Raw genomic sequence first — 23,710 nt, forward strand, 5'->3', positions numbered from 1 at the left:
GCAAGAAGGGGACTGATCCTGACTAACAAAATCTGTGTAAAGTAAATCAGAACTAACCATGTGACTGGTGTGTAATACAGTACGGAATTAACACCCGTCATGAAGATGAGCATCCTTCAACATTTTACTTAAAAAAATACAAGACAATTTAAAATGTATCATTATTATTATGTTTTTTAATAAAAGTTCAAAAGAAAGTTCAAGATATTCCATATTACTTTTAAAGGAAATGGTCTGTGCACATACAAACTTTAAAATTTGTCAGCAATCATAAAACTAATAAAGTAGTTTCAATAAAAAACAGAGGGGCCGAGATACTGATGGCATCATGAATCTCACTCTAAGATACAGTGCTCCATGGGCTGGTCGCTTCTACCAGGACAAAAGTTTGTGGACACCTGATTCATATATGCCCTTTGAACATCCATTTCCACATTTACTATCGATTTGCTGTTATAATAACCTCCACTCTTCTGGGAAGGTGTTTCAAGCTTTTGGAGTGTTCGTGTATAGATTTGTGTTCATTCAGCCATTAGTAACGTCAGGTGCAGATGTATAGTGAGAAGGCCTGCGGTGCCGTCGGCATTCCGGTTAATCCCATAATTGTCAGATCAGGTCATTCTAGATCTTTTATTCCAAACCATGTAAAGCATATCTTCATTTGTGCACAGGGACACTGTCGTGCTGGAACAGGTTTGGCTTTCCTAGCTAAGGCGAAGGGAAAAGTTCATGCTTCTGCATCCAAAGACATCTTGTACAATTGAAAGAACCACATATGGCTTAAAATAAATAAATAAATAAATAAAAATAAACACATGTGTCCCAATACTTTTGACCATATAGTGTATCTTAGCTCCATGTAAACAAATAAAGGTTACGTGAGGGGAAAAAAAGAGAGAGAGAGGGGGGCTAAATATCATGTGTTCTGAATTATTTAAAATCAAGGCTAATGGCTTGCTGTTAAAGGCGAATCATTTATCGTCTTGTCACTGAGGGTCACCCTCTGGCTCAGTGCTCGCTCAGTAGTGGTTTAACCCTCTGCCTGACACGCTGAACAGCGTGAACCTACAGTATGTGCGACAATACAGAACAGTTTAAAGGGAAAAGGGGGAGAGTAATCACACGGTAACTAAACACAGCGTGTTACTGAAGACGTGCACACATCAAGGCGTAGGCACGCTGATGAGCTTCTCTAAACACTCACACTCGCATCTACAAGAACTGTCAGGTTTTCTCATCAGTTTCACAGCTGGATTCTGATTATTCACAGTTAAAACAGTCATAACCACATAACCACGGTTCTAGGAATGGCACAACATTCGGTGGGAATCATTGAGAGAGAGAGAGAGAGAGAGAGAGAGAGAGAGAGAGAGTGTGTGTATGTGTGTGTGTGTGTACCTCATTGAATTACCTCATCTCGGTAGAATGAGATGCTCATAGCATTAAGCTGTGGCTACTGTTTGCTGTGTCTTAAAGCTTCAGATTGGGTTACCCCACACAACCATGTTACTCTACCTCTTTACATCACAGTCCACAGTTCTCATGTGTGAACTCCTGCACTTGTGTGTCCCCTACGTCAGTTACAGTTACATCGGACTTTTCTAAAGATAAAGGTGAAAAAGGTGCTTTATACTTGTCACATGTATTTTACAGCATAGTGAAATTCTTAGTGATATTAAGAAGCTGGGGTCAGAGCGCAGGGTCAGAGCGCAGGGTCAGCCATGATCCACGATACAGCGCTCCTGGAGCACAGAAGGTTAATGACCTTGCTCAAGGGCCCCAAGAGTGGCAGTTTGGCGATACCGGGGCTTGAGCCCCCAACCTTCTGAAATTAACCACTGAGCTCTTCTCCCCATCCATATGTGGTTCCTCCTTAAACTGTTGGAGACATGCAGTTATATATATCACCTTTGGATGTGAACCAATGAACTTTTTTCCTTAGTTGAACTCTGAGACCCAAACCAGGATGCAGAGCAAATAAGGTCTGGTTCACATGGGTTGGAGTAGATGATCTTGATTAGCCTGCTATAGAGCTCTGACCTTAAACCTGAACATCTTTGGGATGAATTGGAACGCTGACTGCACCCCAGACCTCCTTACCCTTCATCAGTTCCTGACTTTACCAACACCCCTGTGGCTGAATGAGAACAAATCTCCACAAGAACACTGTAGTAGAACATCATCTCAGAAGAATGGAGGTTGTTACAACAGCAAATTGAGCATGAATGTAAAATGGGAGGAGACAAAGATTATGGTCAGGTGTCCACAAGCTTTTGTCCATGTGGTGCGTATAAATAATTAGACGGCATTTCTAATTTTACGTGCAGAGACAAAAGAACAGCATTAACTCCGTAAGCCTGATACAAGCGACGGGGCATTTCATTTTTTGAAAAGTGCATGAGCACATAACTGTGTGAATCCATGCTGTTTCACACACAAAGCCCAATTATAATTTGAAGTGCAGCAATTAATAAAACATCAAAAAGGGACAAAATGTGCAATGCAATATTCAAAAAGCAAAAACAAATCTTATGGTCAGGTGTCCACAAAACATTTTGTCTATAGTGTCTATATATTTGTCTATATAGTATCTCAGGTGATGAAGCTTATTGCAGAAATGTCTTACATGCGCTTAAGATTTCAAAACATTAATGCAAAATAATCTATTTCTAGCTATAATGATGTGCAGAAAAATGTCAGCAAGTTTTAAAGAAGTCATCTTACAAGCAGTAATAACAAGAGAAATATTATCTTCAGAAAACACACAGGACTTGATCATTTTAAAATACAGCTCGATTGCGTAATAAAAAATAATCTCCTCTGATCAGTCTGATGCATAATCCTCTGGGTGATGGAGCCAACGCTGCTCAGGAGTGCGAAAGACATTTATTTACAGAAGCTGTTTGAAGCAAAAAAAAAAAAATCCTTGAATCTACATAAATACAGGCCATAACATTTTAAAATCCTGTTGGCTATTCGACACAGCAGCAAAACTCTAAACTAACAAAAAAAAGTGTGAAATAATTGCTTTAAATAAAACATTTAAAAACCAGAGAAATGTTTATAATTATAACTTTCCCTAAAACACACTAAAATAATTCTGTAATTTAAAGATAATCGCTATGTGAAAAAAAGAGTCGGCTTTCAACAAAAGAAGAGAGAGATGATGGTGGCAGCACAAATCGAATATTTGAAAAGGTTGAACATTTGAAATTTATCAGGACACAGACAGAGCTGTAGTGGTGACCTGTGATGATGTAGATCGAGTTTTAACACAAAGCTGCTGTTTGTACATCCTGCTAACAACATCGGTTCGCCCAAAACATCTTTTGATTCAACACTTAACTACAGGCATAAACAATTTATACCAAATTAGAATTTTCATACATAATCTTTGATTAATAAGAAAAAAAAATCCAAACGAGACACATGACTGTGATACTTCAGGTTAAAGCCTGCATGCTAACCATGTCTGACAGAAGCTTTCTCACTGGAGGTCAGATCTGTTAAGGCCACAGTGCCAGATCGCATCTACATCTGTTCCACTTGGTCAAGCTCTGACCACAATCCTGAATCGCTCGAACCTTCACATGCCCTACTGTTACCTGAAGCTGATGCCAACCATCCCCAGGCTTTCCACTCAACCCTACATGGGCATTAAAGTAAAGGGTGGAGAGGAGAGCATGCTCCAGCTTGGTCATTACCCTCTGGCTCAAGCGCTGGCCACAACACTGCGTTCTGCCCCAGTCTCCATCCACACATTACGCTACACCGCTTTGTATTATTCAGACTGAGCGGACAGAGCGGTAACTAAAAAGCTGCTCAGAATGAAATGTTGGCCCTGGGTGGAGGCGAGTGTTTAGACATGCCTGTCTTGAACGACTGGAAAATGCCCTGCTGATGCAGAGCTGATAAAGATGTAATAAGTGGTTCATTATGCTAGCCATTCTTTGAATCACAGATTTAATTAGTAATCAAAGACAATGCAAACAACTTAATCCCTCCTAACAAACAAACCAAAAACAAACTGCTTTTTATCCTAGTCTGATTAAAGTTAAATCTGCCCTTCATGCGGCCCTTCACCGCTTCCCCCAGCTCAGCCACAGGGCTTGTATTTGGCTCCAGTGGGGTTTTTTTGCGCTTCAACAGAGAACAATTAGATGTCAGTACTTAATCAGACTAAATCTCCAACGCATCCTTGGGTAAATATGAAGCAGCTGTAACTGTATGTCCTCAGTAGAAGTGACATTAAATCGGTTATCACTCTGACTGGAGCTAATCAAATGCAGATTAGTATTATTTCACAGAAACCGATTCACTTTATTCAACACGACTTCATTATGTTCGTGACTGTTATTATGATTATTAGCCCGCAAACTTTAGGAAATAAGTTGCGACAAAACACGAGTACATCACGATAGATTTGAATTCAATTTGTTCATTTCCTGATATTTATATGTAACATGCAACAGCATTTCGATGTATTTATCCAAAAACTAATCATCTTGGAAAAACCTTGGCAAAGTTAAAATATTGGAACATTTGCCTTAAAGTAAATGAAACCCGTTATTTGATCGCGTGTCCCTTTTTTTGGAATAACTGCATCGGTTTGATGACTCAATTACATCTGTGAACTTTTCTATGCTCATACCACCTTTTCATTGAATTGTGGTTTGTTTCAGGGGTTTCTCCCTTCAGTCTTTTCTTCAAGAGGTTGAAATGCTGCTCAATTCGGTTAAGGTCTTTGAACTGACTCAGCCAGTATTAAACCTTAAACTTTTCCCAACAATAAAGCCATTTGTTGGCCCTGTGTGTGTGTGTGTGTGTGTGTGTGTGTGTGTGTGTGTGTGTGTGTGTGAAGTCTGTGTCCTACTGCATGATGAATTAGATTAAATGCGTTTCTCTGTAAATTGGCAAACAGAATGTTGCAGTAGAGCTCTGAATTCGTTCTACTACAAACATTGAGTTACAGAACAGTAAAAGTCATAGAGGCACACGCCATGACACTACTTCCAATGTGATCCCTTCAACCCTGCCCTGTGAACGTGAACTTGAACGTGAGCTGTGGCTGCAGTGAAACAAGACTTACTGTTTTGTGTTAATTGGGTTGATTGCTTTAGTAATGGGATTAATTCACATTGCATAAGATACCAGTCTGGGACACAGCGCTCTGTTACACTGCGTTTCTGTATAACATCGATGGTTTCTACAGCCGTGGTGTCATCATAACTGTAATAGGAGGTGGATTGTTTCAGGTAGGACACTAGTAAATGCCTAGGTGTGAAATGCACGGCCAATAGTCTACAATCAAAATTTCAGCCATCATTTCCTGATATTAACATCTAATATATTTAATCTTGGATTTTAAACTCAAATGTGTTAAGTGTGTAGCAGAAACAAAGAATCGGCCCTGCAACTCCAATTCTTTAAGAAAATCAATCTATCTATCTATCTATCTATCTATCTATCTATCTATCTATCTATCTATCTATCTATCGAGAATATTTTATATATATATATATATATATATATATATATATATATATATATATATATATATATATATACACACACACACACACACACACACACACACACACACACACAGTGGTACCTTGACCTACGAGTTTAATTCGTTCCGTGGATGAGCTCGTATCTTAATTTGCTCGCACATCAAATCAGTTTTCCCAATTGAAAATACTTAAAATGGCATTAATCCGTTCCAACCCTCATAATGACACCCTGTTTTTATGTTTCATGTTATTAAATTAGGAAAATACATTTCTAATGTATTCTAATGGGTCGGTAGAGGCGATAAGCAGAGGTGGAGGGAAAACTCGTTTTTTTACTACCTGTACACTACGTATCCCTAAACTTATAATTTTTTACTTTTTCTTTGCTTATCTTAATTTTCGTCGCAATCTTCGCTTTCTGGCTTCGCCATCTACCAGCGGCGTCTCGAGCTCGTACCTCAATTTTTTGCTCGCGTAACAAAGCAAAAAATCGACCGAGTGACCGATCGTACCTCGGAAAGCTTGTACATTAATGCACTCGTAGGTCAAGGTACCACTGTATATATATTACGACTGTAGGTGAGATGATTTGTTTCAAATCTCAAGGACTGGAGCAATAAATCAGAAGTCTACAAAAGTCTTCAGTAAACTACTTTGGCTGCAGACACAAAACAATTTACGTTGCCAAGTCTGCTGCCTGTGATGAGAACAGCATCTATGTTCTATATATGTGCATTGCTTGAGTACGTCTGTAATGCAGACAACAAACATAATTCATTAAAAAAAAAAAAACAAGAGTAATGTACATCTTTCTGAGTTCAACCTTAATGTTTCTTCGCAAGATCATATGTCTTTAGGCATCACTCTCTCTGTGACTGTCATTACACAGCAGTCATCTAGGCATCTGGCGGTGTGATGCATTCCCACACGAGAGCCGTTTCAATTTTATGCATCATAAGACTAAGGAATGAATATTGTGGGAAACCGCAGCAAAACTGTCCCAGTGCACATCTCAATAATTGATTCTGACATTATAAAGCCATGGATCTTTTCAAGAGTGTTTCATTTTGTCTAAGTGCATTTTAGACTTGGTGATCAATATGATTTCTGATCCAGAGGAGAGAACGAGTGCCGGCTTTCGTCTCTGCCTGATATTAGACATGGTTGAGCTAACTCAGCAAAGCAGTAATGGGAATCTTTACACAAGAGAGATTCCTGTCCATCGTCTGTCACTTTATAAGGCAAATATATAGCAAGCAAAGGACACTTCGGAGGCTATTTCCATACGAACCTGGATTTTAATTGGCCAAGAAAAGTTGCTGACGTAGACGTAGAAGGTGATGTTGGGATTGCTGTGGAAGCTGAACTTCTCACAGGAGAAGCTGTCCCTGTGCTCTTTAATGTTGGTCTTGGACACAATGGGGACTTCTTCTCCAGAGATGGTACCTGCTGTTAGGTGAACAAGTTCAGATAAAACAATTACATAAGAGAAAAAAAAAACCCATGATACAAATAATTCAATATTTTAAACTGTGATATTTCACTTCCAAGAAAAACCAACAGCAAGATCATGCCGTATCTACAATGATAAATAACAGAGTTGCATCAATGCCGCTAATGATATGCTATGATACTGATAACTGCTCCGATTTCCTCTACATGATATTAGGGCCTAGTATATGCTTTCACGCTTATGTGTACTTGTTGAACATCTTTACAATAACCCTCATTCTTCTGAGAAGCCTTTTTACCAGGTTTTTAAAGCATGACCGTGTGGGATTGTGATCATTCAGTCACAAGAGCATAAATGAGTTAATGAGGTGTGCAAGTGAACTAATACAGGAAGCAAATGCTTTTTACATGAATTGAGTGAGAAAATATTATAAATAAAAACAAGGCACTCTTTTCTTTATCAGCATCAAGTACTCATGGTAAAAAAAAAAAAAAAAAAAAAAAGATGCTACTTGATGCATCCCTAATAACAATAATAAAATAATAATAATAATAATAATAATAATGCTACACTGTAACGTCAGGTATTTTACTAGGATGTACAATAATATCACACAGACAGTCAATCACAATTCAATTACAAGCACATGGGTAACAAAAACAAAACAAAAAAAAAGGATTTCAGCCTACACCAAGCCGCCAGCTACAACGCAGCTTGGCACCCAGTCTCCCAGGCAGGAGCTTCACCATTAAACGCTATGTTTTCAGAATGAATAAGTCGTCTTATGATTACCTGGAACGTTTTCTTCTGTCTAATGTTAGCTAACGTTAAAAAGGAAAACCTAAAACTACGACTGCGTAACGTTGCTTTAGTAATGAGCTTAATGGTTTTGTGAGATTGTCAGAATAATCTTCACATTATCACTTATTTGATCTTCGAATCAAACTTCTGTATATTTCCACTGTAAGCGAGATCAAGGCAAAAGTAATGAGGAAGTGATCGCACATTCGATGTTCTCTAAGCACAATAAACCCAGATCTTATTAAAGCGAATCTACTTAAGCGAGCACAGCGTGAGCCATTTACTCTCACACCCACTCGCAAAACACAGAAGAGTGATTTAAAAAGAAACGAACATAAGGTGCTGGGCAAGAACAGCTGCGCCGTGCCTCTGCAAAGATCCACCAAGTCACAGGAACTGTCCTGGAGTATATTTTATACAGCATTCTTCCTAAATATATGGCTACAACTGATGGTGGTGGAGGAGGAGGGAGTGTTGCCTCAGCAAATGATTTACACTTCTGTGATGGCAAAGCAGCGAGAATGTCAAGGAGTCATACACGGAGGTCAGCCTTCATCCGGCCGAAGCTCGAGTGTGTTCACTAGGGGGCAGTGCAACATGGACCCTTTGTATTGCGCTGCATTATTTACACTCGACATGTATTTGAAATATTTATGGACTGGATAAGACTTTCCTGACCATCCCTCCACATCGTGTCTGGGCACAACAGTCAGCTAGCCCCTTCGGAGGACAGCATTACCCATAATCACCCTCTTCACCAACGTGCTTCAGAGAAAAATACATTAGCCATAGCACATCATTCTATCAGTGTTTACTTGGGTTGAGATGTGATGGCTGTGAAGGATACAGCGTATGATTTACATTATTTTCAGCGCCCTGTGAATAGGGACTTTGTAACTATCTATCCATAGAAACAGTTCATCTCAGTATAAAGGTAATGAGTCAGAATAACTTTGTACTGATTTGCTGTGACTTCCCTCTAAGGGACAAGTAGTGCAAAACCATGACAGCAAAATGCCTCCAAAAATAGCATAACAGAGCCACTGTTGCCTTTCTTTTCTCGCTGTTAAGTATTTGCCTGCACACGTACAATAAAAATAAAATGTTACCTATTAAAAACATGCTCCACTCTATAATGTTAAAAAGACTATCTAGCAGGGAAAAAAAAGCATATGCATGTCGAAAGGTTTGTTCTGTATAATAAGACTTTTGTCACTTTTCCTTCCCTGTTCGTTCCATCCGCACTTTTAAGTCTCACACATCGCATTTCTAGATCGTCAATATGAAACAAAGCCCTCAAAATGACAACGCGAGAGCTGCTCTGTGGGAATGGTTATCTTAATTGAAATCGTTCCGTGCTCCCGAAGACGTCTCAGTCCCAGAATTCGGAGCTGTGGGCTAGACTATTGTCAGAAACCCTGCCCAGGGGAGAGTGTCTTTAAACCTGGAGCAAAATGTGCTAAAAAAATAAAAAGAATTAATGGCTGAACCAGAAGAGGTCAATGGAGAGAAGGACAAATCTGTTTAACAGGATGGAAAATGTAAAAAAAAGCCACCGCGAACAGTGTCTGGTGACTTTTTGAATAATTGGAGATCACAAAATAAAGAGCAGGAGAGAACATAATGGCACACGATGCCTATACCAGAAACAAACAGATAGGACAGAGACAAATTGCCTTTCAGAAAAAAAGAAAGAAAAATAAATAGCAGCAAAAAAAAAAAAGAAAACAAAAAAGTAGATGAATTACCTGTTGATCCAACAGACCAAGTGATGTTGAGGTTGAAGTTGTTGGACGCGTTGATTGACATGTCCAAATTTTTATTGGTCTTTAAAAAAAAAAAAAAGGACGACAATGAGGTCAACATGAATTATTATCTCTCTCACTTCAACAGAGATTAGAATAATGTACACCTGCATTCTTTCCCGTGTGAGAGAATCTATATGGAACATTTTATTTACGTTTGTAATCTTCTGGGATGCTCATGCTTGGTACAGACAGTAAAATAAGTCGGGATGTCCTCAATATTAAAATTTTAGTTTTATAATCCATTCTGTAAAGCTGCTTTGAGAAAATGTCCGTTGTGAAAAGCCCTAGAGAAATAAACTTGAATTGAATATCATGATTTGAGCATGTTGCTGAATAGCTGCATGCCACGACAACAAAAACATGAGCCTAATCACTTCAGTTCATAATCAAAGACAGTCTGGTAAAGTGTCTGATGTTTTTGTGCAGTCTCTAAGAGCCTCTGGTGTTCCTCTGCCACAATCAGAGGAAGTGGCTATAATATTTAATTGTGGTTAACATGCATGCAACAGAAAAACACATTTCGGTTAAGGAAAGTGGTCATTTTCCAAACTATAGAGTAAAGAGCAAAATTTCAGCATGTAAATGGTTTTTCCAATCCGCCACACATATTTCCAAGCAATTTCAAATTTCTTTTGACTACAGAAATCACTAAAAAACTGAGCACACAAACACATGATCATAGTAGCATTGGTGGGAGTGGGGGTGGGGGACAATCTTTTATAGTTCTATAGATGGATAATAGTTACAAAAACAACCTGGAACTGAAAACCCCAATATTACATAAGAAATGAAACCTAATGTGTTGTAGGGAAATACTAGTTACCACCCCAGTGTTGATTACTGACCCGCAACGGCGCATCCCATAGTGTTTTATTAGCAAAGATTCACACGTATGCGGTATGGGGGTACTGTGCAGGGTGAGTGGAGAATGACAGACCTGTTCTGGTGTGGCCATGAAGTTAATAGCAGTGTAATAGTGGTCATCTTCTTGCAGCAGGCTGAAGGTGAACTGGTAGTCAATCAAAAGATTGTCTGTGCAAAACATCCAAAGAAATTACAATTAAGGCTTTTACATTGCAGCGTATCAGTTATCAAATGTTTTAGACGCACGATTCGTTAACCCAAGCACATGTTACTAGAACTAGCAATCAGAAAATAGTTCACCTTAGGGATACAGTGACAACAGATAAAATGTGTCTCAGTATGACAGAGAAGCAAAAGGCCATTTTAAAGTGCTAAATGAGTCACCAGTCACCTGTAGCCGTTCCATGACTAACTGAATGCATCACCAAATTCAGTCTGATGTAACAGTGACTTTTTCTGAAATTTTTATTTTTTTATAAATGCCTGTGTTTTATAAGTCCTTATAAAACACCATAACCCTTTGAAGATACCCCACAGAGTGCCGATAATCGTACTTGCAGCAAAAATGCTCTCAGCGGTAGCTGTGCACAGTGTTGCTCTGACAGGCAATGGCCATTGCTTTATTGCGAGACCGAACACATTGTCTTTACAAGAGCTGTCAGGACGGCTGCTGTGACTCGGTTAGTAATGAGTAATTACCTGTCGAATAAAGAGAAGGACACACGGACACGCCATTAACAGACTGTTGTGAGGGGAATAATCGAGGCACGTGCCGCAGAGCTCAAAAACAGGTGTCGGTTAATTTGTAGAAAATAGACGGAAATTTTACATTATGCAAACAAAGTCCTGGAATTAGCCAAAAATTTGTATTTAAAAAGGCAAAATGTACCACGAAACCAATCATTTTTGCACATTCGGACAAATGTAGACAGAGACTGGTTTTGTTTTATTTCAAATCCAAATGTATTACAAGGTTCAAAATGGGGGAAAAGATTTATACATTTATATGTCTGTTAGGAAATGTAAATATTCTAGATTTTACTAGGGGTTATGATTGGCCCAGAAAAATAAATAAATAAATAAATAAATAAATAAATAAATAAATAAATAAATAAATAAATAAAATTACATATATATTAGTTCATTACAGCCATTTCTGTAATGCAATCTTTCCTGTTTTTATTATATTGTTATATTTTATAGCGAGATGCACAAGGAAGATTTACTCATTCAGCCATAAGAGCATTAGTAAGATGTTGGGTGAGAAGCCCTGGTGTGCACCTGGCACCCTAATTCCTCTCAAAGGTATTCAGAGAGGTTGAGGTCAGGGTTCTGTGAAGGACACACAAGGTTTTCCCACTTCAAACTTGGCAAAACACATCTTCATGAACCTCACTTTCGTGCACAGGGACATTACCGCTGTACATGCTGTACATGCTAGGCAATTCCGCACTTACAACTTTGTAGTAACAGTTTGGGGAAGAACCACATAAAGGTGTGATGGTCAGGTGTCCACATCCTTTTGGCTATACAGTATACGGCATATCTATAAAATGCACAACATAAACGGTTTTATTTGTATTTTTTTTTTTACATCCAACACAATTTACACTCAGCTCACTGAAGCCACTCTGAACCATAGAGGTCTACAGCTTGGCTTGTATGGATTTTTTCCGCAGGGCCAGACAGAGTTACATCATATCCTATCGACATTCAGGGAGTTTTCCTGTTAAGCAAACAATCCCATTAGGGATCCAGTTCCTGTGCCGAGGAGGGCCGCTGGGTCGTTGCTTTTCAGCTTCAAATATTACGGCTTTCTCCAACCATTTTATCAAATCAGGGCAAAAAATTTATAAAATGGATGAATAGAGTGAGAAGTTCCTGCTAGCTCTCCCGCCAAACATCAACACCCTTCCCAGGTCAGATTTAGCCGGGTTTACTCACTTCCATCAAACGTCACAGTTTCACAATTCGCTCACAATACGAGGAAACTGCAGTAGAGTACACATGGTCACATTAGCACTCTTCTCTAATCAGAGAAACAGAAGCTGTCACTCAATGCCTACACACTCCATCTAAAAGATATACTTGGAGTGAAGCAGTGACAGAGTGATTGAGAAATTGATGGGTTTGTTTAATGCGGACTGGCAATAGCTTGGGGATTATGCTGGCAGCTTTTGCAGACTGAGTGAAATCTGATGTCCTAAATGCTCCTGACCACATTAAGGCTGGATGAGCTCCATGATGACTGCTGATAGAGAATGCAAAAAAGCATCCGAGTGTGGCATGTCGTACCGCAACACTGCCACCTAGTGCTACACCGCTGAGCATCTCGCACACAGACCAGGCACAGCTTGCGTGCGTGTCTGTGAATGAACGCTTGCGTACATACACACACTCGCACACACAATCATCATGCATCCTGTGAGTTGTACACTGAGTAACAGTCAGCACTCCTACCTACGCTTCCTGTTCTCTCAGAGGATGCACAGACATGGATTTGTCCAAAATGATTGGTCATGCTCTTTAAATGCCTGAGAATATTTTCCTCGTTACATTAATAAGCACTCATTTGGAAATATAAATCTATTCATAAGTGCAGCCGTGATTAATCAAAGCCACGTTTACTGTGCAATGCTTATCAGAGACTTGAAAAGTTGTAATGAAGAGAAATAATGATTACTCACTACTCCTGAAGTCCATACTTACAGTAACAGGTTCCTCTCAAAGGGTTGCCAAGGTAACGATTCTCCGAATCACATCTGCAAAAGTAGATTAACAGAAACATTCAAATGACAGGAAGATACTGGTTCGACACAGAATGTACTTTATGAACCTAAGATTTAAAAAAAGCACCTCATGCCGTTTCCACACTATTTTTTGAAAGATTTTAAGAGATAATACTGGAGAAAAACTTCCAAAAATGCTCTGAAGTCACATATAACGGGGTCCTCCGAGATTTTACACTATATAAACTAAAACGTATTGGGACAGCTGAGTTTCCCAGCACAAATCTCAACAAGTGCACTCAAAAATCTTCTCAAAAGAGTGGAGGTTCTTAAAACATCAAATGGGGACTAAATGCATAATGAGATGTTCGAAAAGTACATACGAATCCTATATTCCACAAACTTTTGCCCATATAGTATATATTAAAAAATATATCGAATTCAAGGCCTTTAAAGAAGCAATTCAGAACACCTCACACAGTGCAGGTCCTTCGGTTTGTTCCATTATTTTGTGGAAAACCGAAAAAATGAACAGGATTCTTGCACCGCACTCTGGAACTCACTGAACAATTAACACCAATTTGCCTACAGAGCTCTTCTTCTCTTTCATTCGAAGCAAATTACACATTCTTTGCTCTACCAAGCAACAAAGCAGAAGACAAATTAAAGTCTGCAGCCTCTGATGATCAAAGTTTCACTCAGCGCAATCACGCTCCTCGCTCTCGCTGTCTTTCAGTCCAGGTGCGTGCTGGCAGAGGGAGGCTAATTCACTTTGTTTTATTTGCCTGCGAATGCCATCTTGAGTGCGGTCTATATTAGCACTTAAATGTTATGGTCAACCTCGGTGGTAATTATAGTTATATTAAACTGCCGAGTAATGTGAGAAAGTGGAGTCATTATCTTACGTTGTGTTCTCACTTCAAATATTTCACTGTTTGCATGAACTTAATTGTGTGGGACGTCAGGGTTACGCTGGCAAAGATTACAGCTGGCTGGATTGCTGAAATATGACAGAATAATGCACTGTGGCTATAAATAATAAGCTAATACATTTTCAGCAACACAGCAAGTCAACCATGATGTAATCATTTACAAAGTAATGATACAAAAATTTCATAAGGTCCCCAACAATGTTATACTGATTACACAAGTAACGATTAATTCTTAAACACAAACATTATATCACAACTAAAACACTAATTAAATCCATCCATTCTGTAGCATGCACATTTTTACAGCAGAAGTAAAGTCATAGAGGGGCCTGTTCTTTCTTTGAAGGATGATGAGAAATCAAGAGTGGAAGAGAAGGAAGAAATCACAGGAAGTACAGGACTTGTCAAAAGCGTGTGGCAACACCTAGTCTTTTATGCTTTTGGAGACAATCGTGCATGTTTCTTTTAATTATATGCAACAAACTAACTGGATCAGTATAAGTTTTCAATCTTCCCTGCTCTAAAACAATCCCAGACCATTATGCTTCCACCTCCATGTTAGACTGTGTGTGAGACAGTCTGTAACATCGTCTCTACTGTTCTCCGTCTTAACTCATTTTCTGTTTGAGCCAAAAATATCAAATTTGTCCACTCATCTGTCCACAGAACCTTTTTCCCCAGTCATTTTCTGTCAAATTCTTGTCTGATTTATTTTTGCCTTTCACCTTGTTTGTTGCATACAAACAAAATAAACATGTGTCTCGAAAACTACGATAAAAGACAGGATGTTTCCAAACTTTTGACAGACACTGTTGACACAATAGAACAGAAGGACACAGAGAAATTCAGAGAAAAAAAAAAACACAGAAGAAAGAATAGAAGAGAAGGACACAAGTGAATCAAAACAGAAAATAAGGAAGGGAGAAAAGTACAGAAGAGATAGAAGGATAAAAGAAGAAGGCAAAATATAAGGAAAAAAGGACGTGGATAAGTATGTAGTGTATTAACATGCTAACATGATCATAATTTGCAGTCACTCTGCCGGTAGAGAGAGTGTGTGTGTGTGTGTGTGTGTGTGTGTGTGTGTGTGTGTGTGATGTTGAAAATGAGAGTACAAGGCACACGTACAGAAGTGCGTTATGGCCACTGCACCCAGGACTGCGAACAAACAGCGCTGCTGGCGGTTTTTAAAATCCGAACACATCATTCCCCTTGCCTTTCATCTGTGTGACATTTAAGAAATAACGCTACACTAGTCCCCCCCCTCCACACACACACACACACACACACACACACACACACACACACACACACACACACACACACACCGAGACTGAAGAAATGAAACATAATGCACTCTACTTGCAGTATCTTAATTTAATCTGCACTAAGTGCACACCCACACAGTGAACATGCGCCAACACTGTGCACTTGTGCATTGCTTTAATCTAATCCCCACTCAGGTCACACTGTTGCCTAAAACACATCAGACTGTACAGCATGGAACTGCATTAGAGTCTGATGAACTTCAAATACCAATGATATTTCTTTTGATTGTTTCCATTTCAGCAATTAAGAGAGACTCTTGAACCTGACAGAGCTGAGCGCAATCACCTGGGCGCGAGCTGAGATGCTTCTGAAAATGGTAGGTTAACACACACACACACACACACACACACACACACTAAACTGTACACAAAGGAACTACATCAAGTTTTAATCAAGTGGTTTGAACTTCATCTTGTGGCTGCACCGGTACACATACGTGATTACGAGACTTGCTGAGGTTGCTGGGTAATATCTTTCACCCAGCTGTTCTCTGTGATGGAGGAAGAGGATGATGAGGATGAGGTGAGAGACAAAATCAGGGAGGGAAGAAGTGAGCTAGAACAACAACCTGCTTGTGTCATGTGCACCTGCACACCACTCTGCAAGTTCCTTTAGCTGTATTGAGAGCTTTTAAGACTGCACTCGAGACCAGTGGCATTTGGGACTGGAATGTGTGTGTATGTGTGTGAGATACTCACAGGTTACATTGGTCTCCTTTAATCCCCTTGGTGGTGCAGAAACACTTCCCTGTCAGGACTTGGCACACATTGGCATGACCATTACACTTACAGGCTGGAGAAGGAGAGAAACAGAGAGAGAGAAAGAGAGAGAGAGAGAGAGAGAGAGAGAGAGAGAGAGAGTGAGAGCGAGAGAGAGAGAGCGAGAGAGAGAGATGTTTAGATGACGAGCACATAGCACCTCAGCAATTAAACTAATTAGACCTGTAGAAAGCTGCCTTTTAGCAAGTGAAAGCTTAACAGCAAAAAGTGAGTCACCAATCTACTTCAATGGTAAAAACTTTCTGTAGAAAGATCAAACGCTGTGAGACATAATTATGCATTACTGCCAATAAGCGTAATTAGTGAGAAGACCAACTGACAAACGAGAACAGTATCTGCCAGTCTCCCAGTACCACAATAGTCTAAAAACACGTCAGAGGCAAAGTGGAGTGTTTTATATGCTCTGCAACTAAAGCAACAGCAAGACACTCTGAGCAAGAGTTGTGTGTCTCTGGGTAAAGAGGTGATGAGTGAATATCTGTCTCTGGACCATAATAACAATCCTCTGTGCACTAAACGATGGCCTTCACATCAGAGATTTAAAGATGTGGGAAAAAATGCAGTCCTGTAGCAGCTGGTGGTAGTGAATGTGATGTTTATGTAACAGGAAATCAACAGCTATCAGTGTATGTATCTGACTCGGGACTAGGGAACACGACGGACTAGATTTTTTGCCACTCCAGATCAGGACAGTTCTTTCCTACCCAAAGAAATGAAATTCTTTCTTCGACAAAATGTCAATGGCAGCTTGAACCTTTTTCTGATCCAAAATCCATTTTTGTCTGTTCTACACGTGTGCCCTATCATTTTTTCCCCTCAATCCACCATTTCCACACCGTACCTCAAATTCTATTATTTATGTTGCTTAGGCATCAATATTTAAGTAGTTATCCCTTAACCAAATGTGCACTACGTCAGCATGTCATAAAAAGTAAACGCATTTTTCAGGAATGTGGCAGTTGTTGTATACAATATAATAACGTATAGACTATTCATATCTTTCTTATATTAATTCAGTTTTCTCGCTTTTATTTATTTTTGACATATTTTACATAAATGCCGTAAACATGTTCGATCCAACACAAATCATAGATCTTATTTTTAGCTTCTAATTTGAGTTTTGTGTAAAAACTGTGCATAAATTAGTTCACTGCTCCAGCAAACCCCATCAGTATACACACACCTGCCTGGATCTAACTGCCTTGTTGTTGCTGGAACAGCACAGCTTTAGATTAACACCTATACAAATGTTCATGCTGTGCCCAAACGCTGACTGACGCTGAACAAAACAGCCTCTGAGAGGAGACCCGGTACACTGCTGGGCCGGAGAGATCTGTTTTAAATGAACAGAGCCAGAGGCTACACAACACCTCTAGCCCCTACCAAACAATGTGCAACACACTTACAAGGCAACACCACGCCTGCTGGGATCTCAAAACACCTCATACACGCGTTCACATGGGAGAAATTCAGATTTTCCATTACAGCAGGAGCACGTAAAACCTTTCCTCCAACATCCAAATGCGCCGGCTCCTGTATGACCTTAACACAAATCATGCTCTGTGTGGGTTTAGTCAGGCTGCCTTTGTGCACTGCTAACTGCCTCAGCTGCCGAGTCTGATGATGCCTTCTGTTGGCCGAACGTCTCACTGACCTTGACACTTCCCTCCGTTGGTGGGGTCTCCGTGATAACCAGGCATGCAGGTCTCGCAGTGTGGGCCGGTGGTGAGGTTACGACACTGCTCGCACACGCTCCCGTTCACACAAGTGCTGTGGCCGTTGCACTGGCAGGCTGGAAGAACGGAAGGAGAAGAGATTAAACTCCCTGGCTGCACCTGTAAACAAACACTCGAGGCTCTTCCTCTTTGTTTATTTCACCGCAGGACAAACACCCGGAGTGAGACGCTGAGCATACAAAGCACAACTCCAGAATGTCTGATCGCATGCTACTGCGTGTTCTTACCAGGGCACTGTATAAAGGCCCACTCGTAGCCTCGCTCCTTGGGGCAAAGATTTGTGTCCAGCTGCATGTCCTGGCTTTGTTTGGGTGGGTTTTTCATAGGGCCACGGTATGAGCCCTCCACACACTGCCCCTTGCCTGTATTAGTCGGGTCTCCACACCAGCCGCAGTCAGGCTGCTCCAAACACTGACCACAGGTTCGAAAGCCTGAGCAGTTCTGAGCTGAAAAGGTAAAATGGGTGAAACAGTTTAAACAGGGGGCAAAAAAGGGCTAAATACTGTAATTATGTAAAATAGATCTCATTTCAGCCATACTTTCAAGCTCCATAATTGCTTTTTGACATGGCAGCATTGAGAAATGAAATTTTCTAATTAGCACGCCAACAGTGAGGCTCAGGTCAATAACACTGTACAGCTATACTGCACATTGTAGAATATAATTACATCTTATGAGAGCATTTCAAGAATCGATTCTTTTTAATATCATGTGTCTGATTCATCACTAGCACAAGCAGGGCAGCAGTTACATCTACTTTGTGCAGGACCAAATCACCTGGCAATGAACAACTTAAAAAACAAGAGCTCTTTTCCATACAGAGCTGAAGTTAGAGGAGACATTTGGCTTTGTTTCTGTCCTTTAATTAGACAAGAGGGTTTCTGAGTTTACTGCTCGTCAGCAGGTTGTTCGTTTTAACCTTTCGTGGTCTTTAATGCCACACACACACTTAGCTCTTTCTCTTATGCACACACAGACACAATTGACTAATTAATAAATCAGTTTAATAGTCAACTGTGGTCCTTTTCCTCTTTCATAGAAAATCATGATACTAAATGTCCATGTGTTGATTTTGGTGGCTGTTCATAGGAATTCCCACTACGCCGTTATGCTTACGATTGTGTTTGTTTGAACAATTAATTTTGAGCCTGTTTAAATATATGGACTTGTTCACAACATATCAAACCAAATTCAATACTTGTGCAAGTAATTGTATTAAGGAATGTGAAATTCATTCGGAAACCCACCCTGGTGAGATGAGCAGTATGGTGTATGGTGTATAGGGATGGTAAGACACACACACACACACACACACACACACACACACACACACACACACACACACACACACTTATTTAAATGCAATGACACGAGTGCACTCTGAGATGAGGAGTGGTAAGTAACTGTCGTTCTGCAAGATAGAGAGATTCATTTTTGGTGACAAAATATTTCCCCTAGTCTCAGATTTACAGATTCACACCACCAACTTCTGGTTGAGAGATTTTAATTTTTTTTCCATCAGAGTGAGCAGTTCGATTTAGTGAGTGAAAAGCTGGTGCATGCGCTCACACAAACACGCACAAAAACCCATGCATACACACCGACACACCTGTCATTTTTTTTGCAATAAATTTCTCTCTCAAAGGCAATAAAGAAAAAATATGCTGACAGTTTCACTGGAGCTTTTCTTGACAACACCGAATTTTCAATATCTCCTAAAATCTAAAACTGAATTTGCAGCTTCAAAAGTTATTTTTTAAATATACAAGCATTAATGTAGTTTCATCTGCAATTAAAAAGAAGTAGATCAGCTCACTGGAGAAACAGAAAGAGCTATACGTGTCCATGTCTTAGGGAGATCGCGAGATCAAATCCTGAGAATGCTGCCGCTATTTGAATCTGGAAGTTGAAGAAGCAGTACTGGCCATGCTCTCTGGTGCGCTCTCTCTCTCTCTCTCTCTCTCTCTCTCTCTCTCTCTCTCTCCTGTCAGTCACAGTGACACTAGCCAATCTTGGACATGAGCAGAAGCTCGAAAAGATGCAGCTGGCTGGCTTGATGTGTCTTGGAGGAAGCACATGTTAGCTTTCACACACCCCAGGTGGTAGCTGTCAGGCAGGAGAGAGCTGGCAGGTGGGTGGAAACTGACAGTAACCAAAATCATAATAATATTCTAGAATCTGTGTGTTATCGTTCCATAGTTTTCTGTTTAAGAAAAACACTAAGAGCGGAACTGCAAAAGCTTGCTTGTGTCTTTCTTTGTGTTCTTACTCTGAGATCACGGAGACTGGCACGGGGATATACACGTTTAATCAGAGAAATCGGCAGGCAGTTCTGCTAACGGGATAAAAGAGACAGCGTTCCCTCTGATGCACATTGGAGGCGTTTTTTCTTTACAATGTTGATCCCACTGAGTAACTATATTGTCATTTACAGACTCACAAATATACATGTGTGCACACACAAACACACACTTCAGCAGTCACAGCTCTAGCGTTAAATCTTAAACATCTGTTTAGTGTCTATGGGTAGTTTTCTTCATGTTCCTAAATAAGATTCTTCTGGGCATTATGCTTTTTTTTTGTCCCATCATCCAAAACCATGCTGACTTGAGTCATATACTTTATTTTGTGCATCTTGAAGCCTCGAGTATAAAGGAATTGGCATTTGCACATTGATGTCCGCTGCGTATTCTTGAAATCCATTAGTGGTTCCTGATTGCATCCTCAATCCCAGTTGTGATGTCTCTCCTATGCAAATCTGATGCCGTGCTCATCCAACGCTAAAATCAGCTTCGTCTCTAAAACATTTGACACCAGCTTTCGCTTCAGACACAATCAAACGCTCCTTATACACTTCCTCTTTCCTCTCTCTACCATCCTGTACTACACACACTTACTTTACCCACTGAAATCAATCACTATATATCTCATTCATAAATACTCCAATAACCCAACCACTTTTACACACCCTATCCTCTATGATATGAATCAGGCAGAAGAAAAGACTCACCGACACAGTCTCCAGTCTGCCATTCTAGACACTGGCCATAGGGGAAGGAGATCACGTAGGCGTTGGAATCCACACAGCGCTTGGTGCTGCCACACCACATGCACTCTGTGGCCTGACTGGTGCAGTTCTCGCAGGACACATGCAGCGAGCAGGGTGTCTTACACGGTCGTGCATTGCGGCTTTCTGCGCAAAATAAAACAAGACCCGTATCTCAGTTCATCAAGTAGTATAGAAGTAAAGAGGAAGACTGTTCTAACAGATGTGTCAGATAAATAAAATACTAATTATTAATACATTTTATTTGATACGATATAAAGTATCAGCCATTGTACATGTAAATCAACATCGACCCCATGACAAACTATAGACCAGTTTTCATACAGCACTTAAAAAATTTTAATAAAAAAAACCCACAATGTATAAAATATATGTGTTTTTCCAGTTTGGGATAAATCTATCAATAAAAATAAAAATCTACCTCCACCAAGCAAAAGAGAAACAAAAAAAGAAGACAAGAAGAACACAGTGACGAGAGCCTCACCGACTGCTTTCTCACAGATGAGGCCGTCTGTGTTGGCGTTACAGGGATTTGCCCTGAGCCCTGAGACCTGCGCTCTTTCCAGGTAGGCACAGAAGCCCGAGTCATTGGGCTCTCCAGGCAGCCACTGCAGAGAAGTGTTAGTGAAGGGAGAGTTGTCCTCCCAGCCCCAGTAGGACACGTTAATCTTCCTCAGGCCCACCCAGGGGAACAGCTTCTGCACAAATTAAAACACATTGAGGTTTAGAGACACAGCATGACCTCACACCATACAGAAAGCAGGCATTCAGCAAATCTAGGTTCATCTGCATTCCTCTCTCGCTCGTGGGCCTGCACGTGAGTGCGCGCGCACACACACACACACACACACACACACACACACACACACACACACACACACACACACACACGTGTTAGTTTTCGGAAGTGTGAAACGCAATGCCAGTGGCTTTAAATAACTACAAGCCACACACACCTTCTCCTGTTGCTGGTACTTTTGCAGTTCCCCAAAAACAAAGTCGACCTGCTTAGCAGTAGAAAGCGAGGCGATGATGCCACCCAGGTTCTTGCAGTAGTGCCGGGCGTTGTCGTAGCTCTCTCGGCTGGAGTTAATGCGCAGACAGGATTCACCCACTTGACTCCAACCTTCTCCACACAACTTGGCTGCAAACAACAAGCCACAAACGGAGATACAGGTGGGAGAAAAAAATTAGACCAGATTCCAGCAAAGAGTTAATTCGAGCAACTATCAAAAGCATAGGCAGTAAAATCAGCACTAATATACGTAACAATAGCGCAAAGCGAAACGTCTAAATTAAATCACTGCTACTCTCCAAGAATCCCTTAAGGGGACGATCCTAAGCATCACTAGAGATGCATTGCTGAGGAAATCGGAGTCAGAGCGCAAACACAAGCAGCTCTAAACACAAAGCTCAACAGCACTCAGAGAACTCTACCCACAGCTATTCCACACAAGCAGCAACATCACACACAAGAGAGAAGTTGAGCGAGCTGTTAGTCAGCAGAGACCCAGTTTTTATCAAAAGGTTTCTCATCAAAAGCTCTTGACCCGCACTCCAGAGAAGAAAGAAAATGTGTACGGATACGTGAGACAGTAGTAGCGGGTTATGGGTACGCTTTTAATCCAAACCTGTTATTACAAACACTACTTACTACTACTACACTATTAACTACTTCTCCTTATTTTTATTTTTTTATTTAATATGTCTCCCAGTGGTCAGACCTTAGATTAGATTAGCATTGAAGTCTAGTCAATTAGGTTTCCAGGCAAATAAAACATGGAATTGGTCGGCATATTCTTGTATTCTGTGTATGAATGTATTTATGATTTGATCCACCACTGAATAATAATAACTATAATGTTGTTGATGTTGATGATGATGACCATGGCAGCTCAGCACCCAATGCACCAGTTCTCTACCAGTTCCACTGGCCCCTCTCCTACGTGTCTCAGTGTTGAGTTCTGGATGCATTGTATCTTATTGAGGGGTTTGACAAATGGGCCAGAAAAACTTGAACCGAATTGCAGGAATTTATGCGACAAGTGATGGATAAGCTAGGCTTTCTACATCGTGGACACTTTGAGAGAAATCGTAGCAAACAATATTATAGAGATGAAGGAAAGCTCTTAGTTTAAGTGCAAAAATCCCCTGAATGTAGTGGCCACCAAATCTCTTTGGCCGCAACCAATATGAACCAGCATTCAGCTGAATGATCGATGATGAATGTTTTTTTTGTCGTTTTTCTTTCGTCCGTGCAGGTTATTGATGACTCGTTCAAACAGACATGGAACATCCCTGGGAAATTTTCTACAGTAAACCAATCGATAAGCCGTAAAACCAAACAACCATATTTGGTGCATATTCAAGTTTGGAATAGTGAAGTTATCCGTGCTTGAAATTCATGCCATGTTCCAGACAGTGTTGTTTGTTGCCATGTGAAGGAAGCAGGACACGGTAGCCATCAAACTATGTGGTCATACATTTAGAATTTACATCATCAGTAACTGTTTTGATACAATAAATCTCAGAGTAATGAGACTAGACTTCGCTTAATAAACAGTGTATGTATCAGTCCAGACAGTGACTCTACTAACAACTTTAATACATCTGATTACAGTAAATAAATAAAATAAGGTTTTATTTTATTTGCATATCCATTGCAATTACAGTGCAACCTCGATACTCGCGGTGGTTAC

At 40.3% G+C, this 23,710-nt stretch overlaps 1 protein-coding gene across 1 annotated transcript in view; it reads right to left on the reverse strand.

The window, feature by feature from the left end:
• The window catches only part of atrnl1b (attractin-like 1b), a 101,038-nt gene that overhangs the window by 43,741 nt on the left and 33,587 nt on the right, over positions 1-23,710 (reverse strand). The window contains exons 15-24 of the mRNA XM_046853046.1: positions 21,968-22,155; positions 21,496-21,709; positions 20,955-21,137; positions 18,172-18,390; positions 17,863-18,000; positions 16,128-16,221; positions 13,149-13,201; positions 10,513-10,607; positions 9,516-9,594; positions 6,805-6,962 (exon numbers count right to left, since the gene is read on the reverse strand). Coding sequence (XP_046709002.1) covers positions 6,805-6,962; positions 9,516-9,594; positions 10,513-10,607; positions 13,149-13,201; positions 16,128-16,221; positions 17,863-18,000; positions 18,172-18,390; positions 20,955-21,137; positions 21,496-21,709; positions 21,968-22,155 — 1,421 coding nt within the window. The remainder of the gene's footprint in view (positions 1-6,804; positions 6,963-9,515; positions 9,595-10,512; positions 10,608-13,148; positions 13,202-16,127; positions 16,222-17,862; positions 18,001-18,171; positions 18,391-20,954; positions 21,138-21,495; positions 21,710-21,967; positions 22,156-23,710) is intronic.

This window comes from Silurus meridionalis, chromosome 7, assembly GCF_014805685.1.
Source record: "Silurus meridionalis isolate SWU-2019-XX chromosome 7, ASM1480568v1, whole genome shotgun sequence".
NCBI classification, from domain to species: Eukaryota; Metazoa; Chordata; class Actinopteri; order Siluriformes; family Siluridae; genus Silurus; species Silurus meridionalis.